This window comes from Urocitellus parryii, chromosome 10 (assembly GCF_045843805.1).
Source record: "Urocitellus parryii isolate mUroPar1 chromosome 10, mUroPar1.hap1, whole genome shotgun sequence".
Taxonomy (NCBI): Eukaryota; Metazoa; Chordata; class Mammalia; order Rodentia; family Sciuridae; genus Urocitellus; species Urocitellus parryii.
Genome location: NC_135540.1, coordinates 139,074,164 through 139,094,481, shown reverse-complemented (window position 1 = coordinate 139,094,481; position 20,318 = coordinate 139,074,164). Strand labels below are relative to the sequence as shown.

The following is a 20,318-nucleotide window of genomic DNA, read 5'->3' as shown; positions in this document are numbered from 1 at the left end:
CTCCTCTTCCTCTCCCTCCTTCTTCCTCCCCACAGGCCTTTACACTTCTGTTGTCTCTGCCTGAAGAGCTGTCACCCCGAGATGAGCATGGCTCGTTGCCTCCCACCCGAGAGGCCTCTCATTTCCAGCAAGTGGTACCTCTCCCCTGCACCTCATCACCTCCTAACCTGCTCTGCTTTTCTCGGTGGTTCTTGTCACCAGCCAAGTGACATACTCCACGTGCCAGTTACTTGCCTATGTGGCCTGACTGGACTGCGTGCCTGGGAGGGCAGGGGCTCCGACAACCGTGTTCATCCCCAGGGCTCAGCCCATGGTAAGTGCTCAGCAAATACGTGTGGAGGAACAAAGGTAGGCAAGTCTGAAAGGCTTCCTGGACACAGGATGGTCGCTCTGGGTGACTGCAGTAGAAGGACATCAAGCTTTTCCCACTCGCCCAACATTAATTTGCTGTGTACAAGCTGCAGCGCGAGGTGCTGGAGTCTGAACAGACATGGTTCTTACCCTGGGGAGCTCCCTTCTCGGGGGAGGGCAGAAAGCACAAAATGCTTCGAGATGTGACAGGGAAGCAGAAGGTCCTGCCTGAGCTCAGAGAGGGCCAGCGTGGTTCTTCTCGTAGACGTGTGGTAAGAGAGGGGACAGGTTACGCGAGTGCATCTCTACTGCTTTAACAAAACACCCAAGGGCGGGTGCTTTTGTTAAAAAGAAATTTATTTAGCTCAGTTTGGGCAACTGCAAGTCCAAGATGGGTGGCCCCATTGATTTGTCCTCTAGTGAGGGCCACAGGACAGATGGCATCAGAGCAGGAATATGTGTGAAAGAGAGACGCATGGGTCAGACTCACTTGTATAACCACCCACTATTACATGAAACCCTGCCAGGGATGATGTCACATGACCTACTTACCCTGCACTAAGCCCCACCTTTTAAAGGTCCGACCACCCCTCAACATCACCACACTGGGACCAAGATTTCAAAACATGAATCTTTGGGGAGGGGGGGGCACACTTAAACCACATAAAAAGCATAGCAAGGGCAAAGACTTACTATGATTTTCAGCCACACTTTTCCAGCGTCTACAATACCAAATGGGTCATGTCCATAAGAAAAGAGATCAATAGGGAATAACTTGTACCAAAGAAACTTTGTGCTTGGAGATCCTGCCGACTCTGTTTTCATCTCTGGAAGCCTGCATTCCTGAAGTCCTCTGGTCTCACCAATCATGCCCAGGCTTCCTTCTTATGGCCTATAATGAACCCAGGATGGTTTCCATCTCCCAGAGCTCCTGCGGTTCTCACTATGATGCTAAGCAAGCCCTCCAAGGTGGGCAGCCAGGACCAGGGCTGGAGTACTAAGTTCCTGGCTGGTGGCTCTCTAGCTGCCTTCATCTCCTTCCCAGACCCACCACTCTCCACCCCTGACTGCCCCCAGCTCTGCATTGGCTGCCAAAGATTCCTGGTTGGCCCTGCTCAGGAGATTGATATTGGCCTGGAGATGGATCCTCCCTACCAGGCAGCCTGCAGCCGATGATGGACAGTGGTGGGATGTCTTGAGTGGGATAACTCTGGTGTGACTTTGGCTCCAGAACCACCCCTGGGTCAGGTGAGGCTGAACTTGACCTGAGAGCAGAGCCTTGCTGGCTTCTCGCCCTGCCTCTTCTGCTTCCCTCACCTTACAGGTTCCCTCTAAAGGATCCTCCCTGGGTGAAACGTGTCTCCCAACCCCTGCCGCAGGCTCTGCTCCTGGAGAATTGATTACTGAGACAAGTCCAGCTGAAAAGAAGAAGCCTTCAGGAGCACAGTGTATGTGCTCCATTCTGGGCTGTACTGTGTCCCCTGACGTTCACATGTCAGAGGCCCGGTCCCATTGTGACTGCATTTGGAGATGGGGTCTTTAAGGAGTTAATGAAGGTTAAATGAGGTCTTAATAAGGATGTCCAATCCTACGTGACGAGTGTCTTTTTAAGAAGCTAAGGAGACTCCAGGGATGTACAACAGGGGAAAGACCCTATGAGGATACAGCAAGGAAGCAGCCTTCGGCAAACCAAGGAGAGAGGCCTTAAGAGAAATGACTCCTACTGTGACCTTCCCCTTGGACTTCCAGCCTCCAGGATTGTGAGATGACAAAGTCAGCTGTTGAATCCCCCAGGTCTGTGCCTTCTGTTAAGGCAATGGAGCATAGGCTTGGCAGACTCCCCCAGCTGAACGAGGAGCTCAAGTTATTTTATACTACAGTAAACTAAAAACACATTTGAAAAGATTGGGGTAGAATAAGATGAGGAGAAACAGTATTTTTGAGAACCTGCTCTTTTCCTGAAATGCTGAATGGGATGCCTTTATGTTGGTGCTTGGTCAAGCTCCATCCTCACGAAGGAGTCCCATGGATTCCCACCCCAGGTCCTGCCCACACTCTCAGATCTCCATTCACTGTGGCTCCAGAGCTGGGCGCATGGTACAGGGCTCATCCATCATCTTCAAAACGCTCTCATCTGGGGTATGAGAAGGTTATTGGGGGGATTTCTGAACCTCAGCATATTAACACCCGAGGCTGGGGACTCTGTGTCGTGAGGCTTCCTGTGCACTGAAGGTGTTTCACAGCCTCCCTGGCCTCTCCTAGAGGCCAGCAGCACCCAGTTGTGACAAACAAAAAAGTCTCCAGACATTGTCAAAGTCCCCGCATGGTGTGCATTGTCCCCTGATTGAGAACCCTGAAGACATGCACCTTAACTCAGGACATTCCTGCCTGGGACCTTCACTGTAACTATTGGAAGGGGCAGTTTCTTCATGCTGGGACTCTGTGACCCTCTATGGGAGTAAGGGCCTGGGGATGAAGCCAACTTGGAGGATGACAGCTGGGACATGGGGGAAAGAGATAGATTTGATTATTTTACGATATCACAGAAAACCATAACTGGATTAAACCAAATTATGTTTCAGTTATCTGAGCCAATTAATTCCCTTTCAGCCTGAAACCAACTTGATTTGCATTCCTGCCACAGGCATTCCAAAAGCTCTTGAATGACATGAGATACCCTGTAAATTTGCTCTCATACGCCCACCGTGGCTGTTCCTTCAGGAAATCCTCCCAACACTGGATTTGCTTATCTGTACTTTACAGATTTAAAAACTAAGAGCCAGCCAGCTGCCTTTTCCTGTATCTCCATTACCCACTGTAGCGCTGCCCAGGATCGTGGTGACTTGCATCACCAATCACTCAGGGTCTTGGACACCTCTGCCCAAGCATCGGCCCTCAGCCACAGCTGTGTCTTTCCTGAGTACAAAGGCCAGATGCTGAAACGGTGTATTATGGTTTGGATTGAGGTGTCCCACAAAGCTCCTCTTAATGCAGGAATTTTCAAAGGTAAACTATTAGATGATGAGAGCTAGAACCTAACGGGTCCATCTTAGTTGGAATGGATTGACTGAGTGGTGACTGCAGGAAGGGGGTGTGGCTAGAAGAGGTGGGTCACTGGGGACATGTGCTGGAAGTGGACCTCTTCCCTGTGTCCCTTTTCCTTTCTCCCCCCCTCCCCTCTCCTCCCCTCTTCTCTCTCTCTCCCCCTCCCCATCCCCTCTGTTTCCTGACCCCACCATGAGTTGGGAAGTTTTCTTCTGCTGGGCCCATCCCCCAATGTGCTGCCTTCACTTGGGCCTAAAGCAATGGGGTTGGCCATCTGTGGACGGAGACCTCTGAAGCTGTGAGCCCCAGATAGACCTTTCCTCCTTGAAGGTGCTCCTGTCAGGTATCTTGGTCACAGTCACAAAAAACCTAACTAAAATAGGAATTGGTACTGAGAAGTGGGGTTGTTGCTGGGTCTGACCTGACCCTGTAGCTCAGAAGACTTTGGAAATGGTTTGCAGGAGGAATTTGGAAGCGTTTGGAGATGCAGGTTATAAACTTTGCAGTGCTGTGATCAGAACTGAATGGGAAAATCTGGTGGGAACTCAGGTCAGAATGCAGACAGAAGTGCAGACTGTGCCCTGAAGTTTCAGAGGGAAATGAAGACTTTATTGAGAATCAGACTAGAGGCCACTGGTGTTATACTGTGGCAAAGCACTGGCTGCATTTTATCCATGACCTGAAGCTTTGTGAAAGGCTGGACTTAGAACTGATGGAGGAGGTAATCTGGTGGAAGAAATGTCAAGGCAGCACAGCATTAGTCTTTGGCATGGATATCGCTGGCAACTTTTATCCAGGTTTGTTATGAGAATCAAGAGCATTAAGAAGAGCTAAAGGATGTTAAAATTTTGTGGTTTGGCCAGAAAAATGCTTTCCAGCCACCATGAACAGAGTGCTGCTCCTTCACCCACACCCTTCCGCCCCGATGCTCTAGCTCACCTCGGGGCCCAGAGTGATGGAACCAGCCTACCATGGACTGAACCTCTGAAACCATGATCCAAGGTGGACTTTTCCTCTAAGTTTGGTCACAATGGCAAATTTCTAACACAGCCTCACAGTCCACGGAGCCTGGGGCAGGAGGTGACTCCATCTAACTAGGATAGACACAAGGGCTGTGAACAGGGTCTAGCTTTGGGCCAAGGGCTTCATGAGAGAACCTCAGGCTTAGTGACAGCACCCAAGAGCCTCTGACCATGGGCGCTAGTCTGGGTGCTGGTCAGGCACTGATCATTGCTCTAACTTGCTCCTGGGTGGGATGTACGTGAGGCAGAATGTAAAGGAAGAGGTAGGACCCTTCTCAGAACCATCTCTGCATCCCTGGGTCTGGGGGATGTCCTGGGGTATGATGAACCTCCTCTGCACTTCAAGTCAATGCAGGATGGAGCTGTGTTGGGCACCTCTATGAAGGGTGCCATGTTGACAGTGAAGAAGATGGTAAATAACAGCAGTTCCATTTATTAAGCTACTACTAATGACTTTCTCTCTGTGTTCATTTTCCCTAGCACTCATAACATTCTCACAGGTGGGGACTATCATTCCCTTTTTACAGATGAGAAAACTGAAGTCCAAATAAATTAAATGAGTTGAACAAGACCCCCAGCGAGTAAGTAGAAGACACAAGATTCAAGGTCAGACATGAACATTCAAGAGACTCTCTGCTTCCAGGCACACCTCAGTAGTTCCCAGAAGGCTGTTGTTAGGGGCAATGGTACAGAGAAAGCATGGATTTGGGGTGTTTATTGGACCAGCCTTCTCTGAGAGATGCCTCATGTCAAATGGAATCGAGGAGTGAGCTCACAAGGTAAAACGGACCTAATTGGAGAGGGCCTGGGTGGGAAATGTCCACAGGGAGCTTTTGATACTCACTGCAGCCTTATTTATAATGCAAATGATTTAAAATAGCCTGAATGCTTATCAACTAGAGAGTGATTAAATAAACATAACAGAAGACAATCTAAGAGGTGATTCACTTTAAAACAGATCTGTATGTGCTTTTGTAGAACAACCGCTAAGGCTCCCTGTGGGCTGCTCTCCATCTGCCCCCACATCCAGATCCACCCTCCCTGCCTCCGGACTCTGCACCCTGGGAGCTGGCCCTCCTTGATGGCTCAAGGTAGGCGGGGAGCGAGGTCAAGGCGTTTCTTTCTGCTCCCCCTCACTCGGGCTCTATGGCTCTGCCACAGCCCAGCACCTCCACAACTTAGCCCTGCTGTCCGCCCAGTCATCCCCGGCTCCAGTTTCCCCTGGGCCCTTGTGCCCTATTTCCTCCTCTTAGCCCTTCCCATCTCTCCAGTTGAACTGTCGGAGTGGAGTTCCGTGTCTGCTGAGATTGGACCGTGGTGCGGATGTATTAAGATCATTATGAAGCCTCCCCCCAACACAGACAGTCCTCTACTGACCTCCCAAGAAACTTTCCGATCTTCTTCGCTATTAGTGTCCCCACCAATCCACCGATGGCGAATATGGACACGGTCACAGACCAGAGCAGAGTCAGAGTATCCGGGTCTATTGGATGTCCATGCCTTCTTTCCCATGATTCATTGTAAAAGGCCTTGATATACTGGAAATGAACAACAAGCCATGTTATTTCCTTCTGTTGCATCCTGTGCTTGAAGCCAGCCGGCACACACACAAAAGAGCTTGTGCAGAGCAATTCCTTCACATTGAGCACTTTGCTAAATGCTGTGTGAGCACTGGACTCTTCTAACAAAGATAGAGAATGGGTCCTAAGTTTACCACATTTGGTAGACAGAAAAACTGAGGCTCAGAGAGACCAAGTGACTTGTTCAGTAAATATTAAACCTGAGAGTCAAAATCAAGTCTAATTTAATGCAATTCCTATTAAAATCCCAATGACATTCTTCATAGAATTAGAAAAAGCAATCATGATATTCATTGGAAAAATAAGAGACCCAGAATAGGCAAAGCAATCCTTAGCAAGAAAAGTGAAGCAGTAGGCATCACAATACCAGAACTGCAGAGCTACAGTAATAAAAACGGCATGGTATTGGCACCAACAGACACATAGACCAATGGTACAGAACAGAGGATACAGGACAAACCCACAGAAACACAGTTATCTCATATTAGACAAAAATATACATTGGAGAAAAGATAGCCTCTTCAACAAATGGTTCTGGGAAAACTGGAAATCCATGTGTAACAAAATGAAATTAAACCTCATCTCTTACCCTGCACAAAACTCAACTCAAAGTGGATCAAAGACTTAGGCATTAGAATAGAGATCCTGCTCCTAATAGAAGAAAAAGTAGGCCCAAATCTTCACCATGTTGGCCTAGGAACTGACTTCCTTAACAAGACTCCTAAAGCACAAGAAATAAAATCAAGAATCAATAAATGGGATGGAATCAAACTACAAAGCTTATTCACAATAAAGGAAACTATCAAGAATGTGAAGAGAGAGCCTAGAGAATGGGAGGGAATCTTTACCACACGCACCTCACATATAGCATTAATCTCCAGGATATATAAAGAACTCAAAAAACCAAATAACCCAATAAATAATTGGGCAAAGGAATTGATCAGACACTTCACAGAGGAAGAAATACAATCAATCAATGAATATATGAAAAAATGTTCATATCTCTAGCAATTAGAGAAATGCAAATCAAAACGACTCTAAGATTTCATCTCACTCCAGTCAGAATGGCAGTTATTAAGAATACAAGCCACATTAAGTGTTGGCGAGGATGTGGGGGAAAGGCACACTCGTACATTGCTGGTGGGACTGCAAATTGATGCAACCAATCTGGAAAGCAGTATGGAGATTTCTCAGGAAACTTGGAATGGAACCATCATGACCTAGTTATCCCACTCCTCGGCATATACCCAAGTGTCTAGGAATTCACAGGCAACCCGCCTGCCACCTGACTGTCCTTCACATGTATCAAAGGTCATTCCTGGGGGTGACCTTGGTCCCTACTGCAGTGCTGCGCCCATTGATCACAGCTCTCCTGCAAGGAATCTGGCCAAGACAGGCTCCACAGAGCCTCTGACTGCCTTGCTTACAGCTGTGACCAGTCTCCTGGAATTAAAGTGAGGAAACTAAAAGATGCCGTTTTGTCGGAAATCACCTCTTTCCTCTGTGCAGTGCTGCACTGGATGTCTTCTGTGGAAAGGAGGACTTTCAGATCACTCCCTGCCAGGTGTTGCCTCAGGGGTCTGCAGAGTTTTGTGCTCTGGTTTTGGGAAAGCACACAGCAGAAGCTTCCACAGAAAGCTGGAAGACTTGCAGCACAGCCTGTGCCCCCTGCACACGTTTCTCTAAAGTTCCCCGAAAGCTGGTTTCAAGTGCTGCCTTTGGTGATTAAATGTTTGTCTTCCAGCTGAAGAGCTTGCAATGGCCCCGATGACAGGTGCTGGGTGATGAGGGACCCAGGTGATAGGGGCTGTTCTGCTAATTAATTGCTCAAACCATTATTAAGATTCATGACATAAATATCTGTGAACACACGATGGTAGTGGTATGGAGAAGATGCTTACGTTCGTGTTTGTGTTTTAAACTGAGTTTCCACTGTGTCAGTAATGCTCATATAAAATAAAATCATAAAAATAAATAAAAGCAGGTTGGGCAGTAACACAATGAATAGATAATAATAATAATAATAATAATAATAATAATAATAATAATAATAAACAACCAGGTGCCCCATTCATCATATTTCAACATGCTGAGTGCCATTCACCCATCAACCAACCCATTTCCCCCTCCAAGACCCTGTGAGAGGGCGCCATCTTTGTGGCTCTCTTCTGGGCAGGTGAGGAATGGGAGAGAGAGATGTAAAGTCTTTCCCAGGCTCACACTGTTGGTGTGTGGTGTAGTCAGGGCTCAAGTCCAGGCAGGTGGACCCCAGACCCAGTCTTAGCCACTGCTTTATCCTAACTCTTAACCTGCAAAATACAAAGACTAGACAGGAGGAGAAGGGTAGGGATGGGATAGAAGGGGAGGCATGGGGCTGGTGGGCTGCTAGGCACGTGGCAGGCACCTGTACGCCTCACTGCCCTTCACCCTGCAGCCATGCTGAGAGGCTCCATAAGGAGTGGAGACCTGGAGCTGAGAAGCAGCCTCAGCCACGGGGAATCCATTGGAATGGTAAAGCCTGCTAGGCCTCTCCGCGCCTGCGCTCCCCCCTCCCTGGTCACAGGGCCAGCCACACTGCCCAGTGCCTTGCATCTAGGTGGGCCACGGGACAACTGGCCCATAGTGGGCAGAGGTGATGCGTGTCACCTTACCCAGGCACTAGGAGTGGGATGCTGTCCAGGCTCATTCCTTCCTTGTCAGCTGGCCATTCTGGAGGGAGCCAGCAGAGGGCTCCAAAGTCCTAGAGGAGAACCACCCCATGGACAGGCCTGAGGCCCCGAATGGCTTCCCGGAAGAGGTGCCCCTACACACTGTTTCAGATAGTGACACAAATGAGAAAATAACTTTCATTGTGTTAAGCCACTGAAGCTCAGGCTTATCTGTTACAGCAGCTGGTTTTCCTGAACACAGTCAACCCAATGCCAAAGCCCAGCACATGCACTGTGGTGCGAGGCTTCTAGAAGGAGGGAATGAACCAGACATGGTGTTTTACACCTGAAATTCCAGCTACTCAGGAGATGAAGGCAGGAGGATCACAAGTACAAGGCCAGCCTGGGCAACTTAGCAAGACCCTGTCTCAAAATTAAAAAGGGCTGAGGATGCAGCTCAGCAGTGGACTGTTTGCCTAGCACATGCAAGGTCCTGGCGGGAAAAAGAAGAGGATGGGCAGGCCTGGAGATATGGGCCCATACCTAGAGTTTTCCTTGTATGTTTTGGGAGAATTTGTTAGATTTCACTCGAAGAAAGCACTCGCAATAAAAGAGTCTCCACATCACTGTGACGTGAGCACCTCTAGGCCTCCTCGGACAGCCCATTCTTTTTTTTTTTTAAAATTTATTTGTTCTAATCAGTTATACATGACAGCAGAATGTTCTACGATTCATTGTACACAAATGGAGCACAATTTTTGACTTCTCTGGTTGTACCCAAAGTAGGGTGACACCATTCATGCAATCACACATGTACCAAGGGTCATGATGTCCGTCTCATTCCACCATCTTTCCTACTGCCGTGCCCTGCCCCATTCAAAGTTCCTCACTCATCCCATGCTCTCCACCCCACTGTGGATTAGCATCCACTTATCAGAGAAAACGTTCAGCCTTTGGTTTTTGTGGATTGGCTTACTTCACTTAGCATGATATTCTCTACCTGTTTATCTGCAAATGCCATAATGTTATTCTTTTTTATTGCTGAGTGTTATTTCATTGTGTATATATACCACAGATAAATGCAAATCAAAACTACTCTAAGGTTTCATCTCACTCCAGTCAGAATGGCAGTTATCAAGAATACAAACAACAATAAGTGTTTGCAAGGATGTGGAGAAAAGGCACACTCTTACATTGCTGGTGGGTCTGCAAATTTGTGCAACCAATCTGGAAAGCAGTATGGAGATTTCTCTGAAAACTTGTACTGAAACCACCATTTGACCCAGCTATCCAATCCTCCGTCTATACCCAAAGGACTTAAAGACAGTGTACTATAGTAACACAGCCACATCAAGGTTTATAGCAGCTCAATTCACAATAGCCAAACTGTGGAACTAACCTAGATGCCCTTCAGTAGATGAATGATAAAGAAACCAAGAGGCCCATTCTTATTCTGTCTCTACGCATCTGCCTCCTTACCACGAGGGTGCATCCTGTCTTCTAGGCACAAGTCCCAGCCCCGTATGTGTGTAAACTCAACACAGTGGGACTGCTCTGACAGCAGGAAGCCAGGAGAGGCCATGGAACCCAGCCATGGAACCAGATGGGGTGGGCAGTGAGGGCTGGTGGGGCAGCTCAGGCTGGACCTTTCAGGCAGAGGGCCCAGGATTCTCCAGGAGCAGAAGCTGGGGAGCATGAGCCGACTAGAGGAGCTTAAGTGGCCAGTGGGGTTGGAGGGTGGCTCGGCATCAGGGAAGGCTGGAGAAGGAGGCAGGAGCTGGGTATCCTGGCTCCGTCTGCCCGCCGAGGAACCCACACTTACCCCTGCGGGCGCCAGGGAACATGGAATCAATGCTCTAATTTGTTCCAGAGTGTTCATCGCAGGTGTGGAGTGAAGGCCATTTTAGAGTTTAGAGTAGATGAGGCCAGGCTGGTGAGGAGGCTGCAGCACTTGGTGTGAGATCATGAGGCTGGTGGAGATTTCTTATGAATTCATCAAGGAGTGTTTACATTAGGACGAGAACTAACCAGAGCCCACACCACAAGGAAAGGAAAAGAGGCCACATGATATAAGAAAAGGAGGCGGAAGGGAGAGCCCTGGGTTTAAGACTTGCTTGTTTCCCTGTGTCTGTCTCTGACCTTCAGCGACCTTCCTCAAGGTGCTCCTCCTCTTTGGGCAGTGTCCCCATGGTTGGGAACCTGGCATGACTTTATTCCACGCTTGTCCCTGTCCCTTCTCTGCTGGGGGACTGAGCTAGTTACTTAACCTCTTTGTGCCTCAGGACACTTGTTTTTGAGGTCACTGCCCCTCCCAAAGGGACTATTGTGAGGGTCTTTGTGAGAGGAAATATAATGCAGAGCTCTGGGTCCACGTGCAATGGAAGACAGAAATGGGGGTGTCCCTGTCATTATCTCTGTAGTTGTAAACTGAAGGTCGAGGCACATTTACTTCCCAGGTCCAATAATCTGTGAGTAATCTACCAGCATCTCCCAGCCTGAGAACATCGGGGCCGGGCTTCTGGTAAGAAACTAAACTGTGCGATTCCATCTTCCAAATAACCGTGGAAATCACCAGACCATGGGAGGAAATCATCTCACTGTATTGATATTCCTGACTGATTCACAAAGAGATGTCACGCCTTCCAGGGGTGCCATAAAAACACATAAATAGCACAGTTGGTAGGTGGCCTGGGCACCCCGTGCTGCAGAGCAGAGCACGTCACGCCCTGGAGCCCACGGGGTTTGTAAAGACGGTCTGCACCGGTGACCCCACTGCTCCTTGAGGAGAACGATGCCAAAGTCCTTACAAAAGTTCTGGCCACCAAACCACAAAATCCTGGCAGTGCCACCTAATGTCATCTGGCTCCCCACACCAAGTCTTCCATGCAGACAGCAGTTCTCACAGCTGGCCTGAGACTGCTCTCCGCAGAAAGGCTGGCTGGCAAGGCTGGCCCTGGGCTAGGGCCGGGGACTGGGACACAGGAGGGTTGTCACAGTGGCTCCCGGTGCCTAGTCTGCAGGCAGTGTGGTCAGTGCTGTTCCCTGAAGTCTGTACCTGCTTCCCTCTGGGAGTTGGGGAGTTTTTACCTGCTGAGCAGAGGGGGTCCATGTGACCAGTCCCTGATACAAACTCTGGAGCCTCCTGGTAGCTGATGCTGCAGGAGCTGCGGTGACTCCCTGCTGGGGACGCAGTGCTCCCCCACTAGAGAGGGCTCCTGCAGGCCTGTGCCGGCCCCCGCACCTTTCCCTCTGCTGGTTTTGCCTTGTGTCCCTCACTGTGATGAATCCTGGCCCTGAGGGTCACTATATTGCCCTGACCCATCATTAGCATGCAGGTGGTGTCCCCCTGCCCCACCCCTTCTGTGTGTCCTCTGGTCCACAGGAAGAGAAGGCAGGTGTTTTCATCACCAGACAGGCTGCTCCTGGCTGGACAGGCCACCTGGAGTCCATGGTGGCTTTCAAAAGGCATCAGATCCATTACAAGTTCAGGGCGGTGGTTTTGAGCAGATTCTGGAATAACTAATTTGTAAACAAGAATAAGACCCCAAGCTTCGAGATGGAGCTGCTAGAAGGATGGGGTGGGTGAAGTCCCCAGCAGGGTGCGGGCCCTAGTGGGTGCTCCTAGGTCTGGCTCCCTGGTCAGCAGGCGGCCTGGTTGCATCTGTGCGCTGTCCCTCTCTAGCACGCTCCCTCCAAGTGTGTTCGTGTGCTTGCTTCAGCACTGGGGGTGGAGCCCAGGGGTGCTTTACCACTGAGCTACATTCTCAGCCCTTTTTCACTTTTTAACTTCAGACTAGAGTCTTGCTAAGTTGCTCTGGCTGGCCTCAAGGTCACTATCTTCCCGCCGAAGGTCCCAAGTCACTGGGATCACAGGTGTACAGCTCCAGGTTTTCCCCACCTCCCACCTTGCTGGGTCAGCTGTCCCCAGCTCTGACTGCAGTGACCACTGCCCTACCCCACCAAGCCTTGATAGGCCTGAGGGCCTTCCCCTGCTAGGCCAGAAAAAGTGGTATTTTTTTTTCCCCAGAGAAACAATGAAATGAGAAAATTCTGAAGCAAAGATGAGGGCTGCTTGGCTCTAATAAGCTTCGGCCTCCAGGGGAGGGAGCAGGCTGGCGGGCAGGCAGCCCCTGGAACACCCCGACACCAGCGGCAGGCCTGAGAAGGGCCGGCCTCCCGTCAGCCAGGGGCTCCATCTGCTCTGCTGAAAACCAACCAAGCCACGAACCACAGCTCCCAACTTAAACAATGCAGCAGCCTCTTCTATTAGAGAAAAATGAGAAGCGACCTAGGAGGCCTGCGTTAGGCAGAGAGGCCACCAGTGTGACAAGGCACTAGGCTATTAGACACTGTGGTGATGCAGGAATTCCAGCAATGTGGAGAGACGCCCAGAAAGTATATAAAACAGCATATGTGCAGGACCTTCCAAAAGTTAGGATTTCAAGGAAGCGCTACCCGGGGGCCCTGGGAGGAGCCGCAGTTTGCACTACGCTCAGACCCAAGTCTGCCCCCAGCCTCACAGCTTAGGGCAAACTACTCAGTCTCCCCACTATTTGTAAAATGGGGTTGTTTTCACAATGTCTGTCCCACGTGGATGGTAGACAAATGAGAGACAGCCCCTGACTCACAGGACGTGATTCATGCCAATAGTTCTTATAATAAGTGTCAGCGTTGGAGTTGTTTCCTTTTCCTGATAGAATCCTGTCGCTTTGATGACACTGAGACCAGGCCATGCAAAACCAAGAGGAAGAAAGAATGAGGCAATGAAGGAAAGAGTCTCTGCATTGCAGGTAGGACCCGCTCATTGTCGTGATGGCCGGCTGGGCTGGTCTGGCCTCTCCCACCAAGTGAGTCCAACCACCCCGCCTCCACTGACCAGAGTCCTGAGGTCACCACCACCTAAGATCACCGTCCCCTCCCACTAGCCTTGAGCATAGGCCTCCGGCCACACAGGTACCTGCTGCGGGCTCCTGATCTGAGAGCTGCTGGGCCTTGCCAACAGAGCTAGCCCGAAACCCCAGGGCTCACTTGGCTTCGATGTCTGTTGGTTCATTTGAATCTTTTCTTGGCCCAGCTTCCCACATCTGCAGCTAATCAGGCAGCTCTGCTTGAGTAGAGAGAGCTGTTGGTTTTACTCTTCACTATCATTTGCTTATCTGTCCTCAGGGAAGCCGCAGGGGAGAGGAAGGTGATAGAACAGACCGTTTCTTCTGGGAAACTGATGGGGAGCCCAACTGATTGCACCACGGAAGCCCTGGGCCTATTTTGCTAACACCAGGGAGCCAAGATTCTGAGGCTTCTCTCAAGACATGGCATTTCCAACTCAGAAACCACTGGAAAGGTGAGGGATTCACGATAAAGCCAAACCATTCACTATTATTTTTGTGGTTCTAATATTTTTCTCCAAATAAATCCTAATTTAAGTGGGTACAAACAGGGGCAACACATTAGACCCCCAAAACTTTACTCTCATTTGCTCCTTTTACTCAGGCCTTCCTTCTCTCATTCACCGAGGCATTTAACAAACATTTTAAGTGTTTTTGTTTAACATACACATTTGTATGATGTACGTTGTAAAACAATAAGCAGCTGTATAGTTGTTTAGGAAAGAACTTGACTGGGCTTGGTCCCTGGACCTTGGGAGGTGTTCCACTCAGCTTTTTCTCTGTTGTGACTAAAACACCCACCACCACCAATGTAGGAGAGGAGAAATTTACTTGGGGGCTCAGGGTTTCAGAGGTCTCAGTCCATAGAAGGCCACCTCCGTTCCTTGGGGATCGAGGTGAGGCAGAACATCCTGGTGGGAGAGTGTGGCAGAGGGAAGCAGCTCACACGGTGATCAGAGAGCAGAGAGACTCCACTCTCCAGATACAAAATACCTACCCCATAGCCACGCCCCCAATGCCCACCTCCACCAGCCACACCCCGCCTGCCTTCAGTCACCACTCAGTTAATCCCATCAGGGATCCATTGATTAGTTTAAGGCTGATGATTATAGTCCAATCAATTCTCCTCCAACCTTCTTGCATTGTCTCACACGTGAGCTTTTGGGGGACACCTCACATCCAGACCATAACAGGAAGTAGCTTCTAAGTCCTTAGGATTTCTCTCCTTTCTTTTCTTGTGTGTGTGTGTGTGTGTGTGTGTGTGTGTGTGTGTGTGGTGCACGTGTGTTGCTGGGGCACTCTACCACTGTAGTACATCCCCAGCCCTTTTATGAATTTTTAAATTTTGAAACAGCATCTTGTTAAATTTCTGAGGCTGGTCTCCAACTGCAGTCCTCCTACCTTAGCCTCCTAAGTAGCTAGGATTACACACACCCCTAGGACTTCTTGAATCATGGCAGTGTCTTTAGTATCCAAAGTATCAGACTAGTGTATGCAAAAAGAGAATTCAGGGTAGGGACTGGCTAATTCTAAAAAGAGTAAGCCTGTGATGGAGGGTTGGGGCTTTGAGCCTCATGCTATTGGGAAGGACAGAGACTGGAGACTGAGTTAGCCAATGATCAGATCCATCAGCCCTATAAAAGGAAGCCCCAATGGCTTGGGTGGCGTCCCTAGCAGGTGGCACTCTGGGCTCGGAGTTCCACTGCTGTGAGGGTGCCTGGCTCTCTGGGAGAGAACACTAGAAGCTTCGCACCTTCTTAACCCCACTGAATGTATCTCTTCTTTGGACTCATTTTGATTTCCATCCTTTTTGGTATAATGAAACCATAATTTCAAGTAGAGCACTTTCCTGAGATCAGTGAATTATTTTAGCATGTTATCAAACCCAAGGGTAGTGGACCCAGATGTTCAGACGTGGGTGGTCTGGGAACCCCCAAGCTTGGGTCTGGCATCTGAAGTGAGGGCGGTTGGTGACTGTGAAGTCTGCCTGCGTCTGAGTGGCTGGTGTCAGAAGTGCCTGTGAACCTCCGGGGCACCTGCTTTTTGTAAGACACCTGGTCTGGAAGGCCCTGGGGGTCCTGTCTGCTGTGTGTCTGCTGAGCCTCCAAGCCTCCCCCAGCCTCCTGGGTAAGCAGGCCCCAGGAGTCTGCCCTCTGTCCTTGAAGGTGTGCTCGCCCTTCCCACCTCCCTCTGTCCTGGGCTGCACATCCCAGGCCTGCTTTCCAGGCCCCTCCCACTCACCCTCTGTCCTCCCTGTGGCCCTCCTCACGTCCACCCCAGTGCCCATCCTGCCTGGGCGGCTATCCCGGGCTCATTGCCCTGTGGCCTCCTCCCACAGCACAGGAAGCTCGGCATCAGCAGACCCCCACCCCCCCGACAGAGGCTCTCACGCGTGGCCCACTCTTGAGCTCCATCCTGCTGGGCCTTTGTCGGGCCCCTTTGTCCTGGAACCTGGGCTCCATGTTGTCCACCCTGGCTTGGAGCTTGCATTTCTTTAGGATGTTGCTTCCAGAGCCTTCCTGTAGGCTCTCTGGATGACACTCATGCACAAGAGGTGCTATGATCCATCCCCTGCCCAGACTTGATCTCCCCGCCCAGCCCTGCCTGGGCCTCCAGAGAGCAGGCCCTGGGGCTCAGAAACCCCGCCACAGCCTTCTTGTCTGCCTGCTCTCACCAGCTGGCTCACAGGTGGGTGCAGACACCAGGCCCACAGTACCATCCAGACACCTCCCACTACAACTCTGCAGTCCCAGATCTTCTGGCAGTACTAATGAAGCAGGTTCTGGAAGAACCACATTCTCCTACTAAAGGTCAAAGCTTAAATGACATAAATCTGAGACCATGCGCCAAGTTCCAGACTAGCATCCTCAGTCTGCTTGCTCGGCTGCTTGAAAATCCAGGCAGGTATCCTACGCATCTGACTTGTGTGCAAACTGGCCTTGGACTGAACCCAGGGTCTTGTGGTTGCTAGGTAAATGCTCTACCAGTGAGCTGTATCTCCCAGCTCTTGTCCAGTCTCTTACAAGGCCCTCAGGATGCTTTAGATACATATGTAGATAGGTGGATGGATGGAGGATAGATTGACAGGTAGATGATAGAGATGATGGCTAGCTAAGTAGCTTGCTATGCCAATTAGAATTAGACACTGGAAACTGAAAAAACAAAAACCCGGATGATCGGCAATTAATGCACACAATGGCTGCAGGAAGATCTATCCCCCATGTTAGATGCCACGGAAGAACTGTGCAGCCAGCCAGCCTGCCTTCTGCCCAGAGGTCTAGTGATGGCAGGTGCCCTGCCTTTCCTAGAACCCCAAGCACAGGGATCAGACAATCCTTCCCCACTACCACCTGCCTTTGTGCATGGCTTTATTAGCACACAGCCTCCCCCCGCCCCAAGTTTTTAGGTTGTCTAGGTCTGCTTTTTCAGTACACAGGTACAGTTGAATAGTTGCAAAAAGACCATATGATTTTGCAAAACTTAAAATATTAATGGTCTGGAGGGCGGCAACCAGTAACAGCAGAGGGCCATGTGCATGGAGCAAAGGGAGTGTGGGGGGGGGTACTGGGTGGTGAGAACTGAGAGGTGACTAGGAGCAACCCCAGCCCTGAGGGCCACAGCAGTGTGGATTGTTTTCTGGGTGTGATGGGCAGCCGCAGATTCTGAGCAGAGGCTTAATATGATCCACCTCAACTTGTCCAAGGTGCCTCTCTGGCTTCAGTGCAGAATGAACTGCAGGAGTCAGGGTGGAGACAGGGAAGGTTAGAAGACCCCAGGGTGTGCCAGGCTACAGATGGGCCTGCAGGAGGGGAGCAGCTGGGTTCAATCAAAGCAATCAACTCCTCCCCCTGCACAGAAGCCCGGCTTTCAACAGCCAAAAACAACGAAAATTTCCTGAAAGTTTATGTCCTGTTCCTGCGCCATCAGAGGGAAGAGAACTGAAGACCCACAGGGTCCTCTGAGGACAGGCCACACACAGGCTCATGCACACTCAGTTCACATCCAGTGGGACCAAATTGGTCAGATGCTTGTGGATGCACAAGACACCCGATATTCTCTCCAAAGGGGTCCCATACAGTCAGATTCTGGGGATTCTTTGAAAGCCAGCTGGACAGGATGCTGTTCACATAGGGTGACTGTACTGAGGAGGAAATGGGCCAGCCTCGGAGCTTGGCCGCGTTAACCTCCCCTGCTTCAGTGCCCTCTTCCATACAGGGGGATTAGCTGTGGTTCCCCAGGACTGTACTGGGAAGGAGGGTGTGAATGTGGGTATAATGGCACAGATAGCAAGACACTGCCTGACAGTGGCGAGCAGCCAGCAGCTGGAGCCCCCTGCCCATGCCCTGCACCACAGCTATCCATAGCAGAGGCTGGCCCAGCAGGGGCCTGAGGAGCCTGTGCCTGTGTTAAGGCCAGGGTTGTGTCCACATGGCATCTTGATTCTAACAGCGACCCCTGGTGGCGACCATAGCCCTAGTATCCACACCTCTCTGTCCCAGGCCTTCCTTTGCTCTCCTGAGAGCCCAATGCCCCATGCCCTGCCAGGCTCGGTCCTCTGGCCTGCATTGGGCTCCATTTCTCAGAGTCCCTGTTCCATTCCTGACCCCCTGCCTCTAGGGCAGCTTTGCTCCCCAGCCTTCTGCCTACCGCAGGGAAAGAGGATTAGAGTGCCCGCTGGACACTGGGTTGAGCTGCTCCAGCATCACATCTGCTTTCCTTCTCACAACTAGTTCACAAGAGTGCACACCACCACTCTGCACAGGCAGCTCAGGGGTGGAGCCCGGATTCCTGTGCAGACCTGCTGGGCTCCCGCTGCGGGTGGTTCTGCCCTGGGAGGGCACCGGGGTGAGTCTGGCCCTCAGCCTGCCTCCTCTGCCTCTGTGCTCACAGCCCGGGCATCCTGGATCCTGCCCCAGGCCTGGCCCTTGCAACCCTTCTCCAGCTGGCACCGGCCCTCTTTCCTGCCTCCCCCCCCAGCACACAGCCACTCCCAGGTCTTCACCATGCCCAGAAAGCCCCAGTGAGGCCCTCCAACTCCCCGGTAGGATGAAGTCCTTCCACAGGCCCCCACAGCCCGTCTCTCACTGTGGGGTGAACTCTGGAGTGTCTGTCCCTGCTGCTGCTGATGGGGCACCTGGGGGATGTACTGTTCACCTCCCTAACAAGCACCTGACCACATGACAGAACAAAATGCCCAGTGAAGGCTGCCTGCCCCATGGAGCCTACCCCATGAAACATTTAGAAACCCAGGACATTGGGGCCTGACAGAGAAAGGGGCTACAATGACCCACGCCTCCATGGGAAGGCAAGACTTGGGGAGTTGGTCAGCTAACAATAAAGCTGCCTTTCATTTTTCTATTGGATCATGTACTTTACAGGAATGGCTCCTTGCAATGAGGGCTCCTTGCAATGAGGGAGGATCAGGTGGGATTCTGACAATCTAGGTCCCTGTTGTAATGCCACTGAGCATCATCGGAACTTGCCCTTGACCCTGGAGTTGCTGTGGGGAGAACCCAGCACAGGCACTGGGGCGGTGGGCATGGCAGGGAACAGCCCACTCAGTGCACTGTGGTCCCTTCCCACCTCCCCTGGCTGATTCCTTGCCTTAGTTGACCATGCCAAGGCTCCAGAATGCTGGGCTGTGGGGTCCTGGCCCTGTGGTCCATCATGGGGGTGGAAGGGGCACAGGTTGGATTCAGGCAGAGCTGGGTTTGAATTCCAGCACCTCCTTCTCCTAGCTGCGTGATCTTGAGCAATTTGACTAAACTCTGTGTCTCTCTTTCCTTGTGGTGAAATGGAGGTAACATGGTTGGTCTGAATTTTATCTCCTACCCGCTTGCTCCTCTGTCCCTCCTCCTGAATCTGCCATGGCTCCTCAGTACCCATAGACTATAATCCTGCTTCTTGGCTGAGAGCTGAGGTCTTTCTTCCCTTGATCCACCCTGCTTTCCCGCCTCTTCTTCCATCCCATCTTCCACTCCCCTAGGCACTTGCACATCACACCTCTACTGTCCCCAACATGCCACCAAAATGACACACCAGACAGTGTGCTTTAGCTCCCCACCCCTCCCTCTCATGTCAGAGGAAGCCCTACCTGTCCTTCAGGGCTCAGCGCAAATGCTGCCTCCTCCAGGTTGCCTGCCCCAATTCCCAGCATTGGGCATGTGATAGGTGCTCAATAAATATTTGCAAGAATCAATGAGAATTGGTCCTCCCTCCTGTCCCCACCATCACTGTTGAAACACACAAGGCGCTATTCCAAGTTCAAATTTCCCATGTCTTCTCCACAAACTGTGCGTGCAAAGGCTCCCACACCCTGAATGGATGAAGAAGAGTCCAAATTCCTGGTCCTCTTTCAGAGACAAGTCAGGACCAGTCAGAGCCCCTTCTCAGGATAATACTACAATGACAAAGCTAAACGTGGATTGCTCCAAGTACCTGGAGAAGCCGCCAGGCCCCTATTTTCAAGCACTTTTCAGCACACAGCCAATTTTCCAGATCAAACTTCACAGATCTCCAAACGTCAGACAGTGAACAGAACTTTTAAACAGAACCCAGGTCTGCTCCAGCACAAATGGAGCCTCCACAAAATCCCAGGGTTCCTTTGGAACCCACAGGCCCTGGCCCCCTGTATTTGGCATGCAGGGGTGCTGGCCCCCAAATAAGAAAAAGCATGAAGCTGTCTAGCCCTGTGCACCCCCCAAACACACCTGGGCTGCAGCCACCTGCAGCTACCTGTGTCTCCTAGCTGTTCCCAGACCTCAGGCCTGGCTGCCAGCCCCCACC

At 50.9% G+C, this 20,318-nt stretch overlaps 1 protein-coding gene across 2 annotated transcripts in view; it reads right to left on the bottom strand.

Moving 5' to 3' along the window:
* Positions 1 to 20,318, bottom strand: part of Slc2a9 (solute carrier family 2 member 9) — a 132,278-nt gene that overhangs the window by 99,154 nt on the left and 12,806 nt on the right. For both annotated transcript variants that reach the window (XM_077803363.1, XM_077803364.1), the window contains one exon: positions 5,796 to 5,956. In XM_077803363.1, coding sequence (XP_077659489.1) covers positions 5,796 to 5,956 — 161 coding nt within the window. The remainder of the gene's footprint in view (positions 1 to 5,795; positions 5,957 to 20,318) is intronic.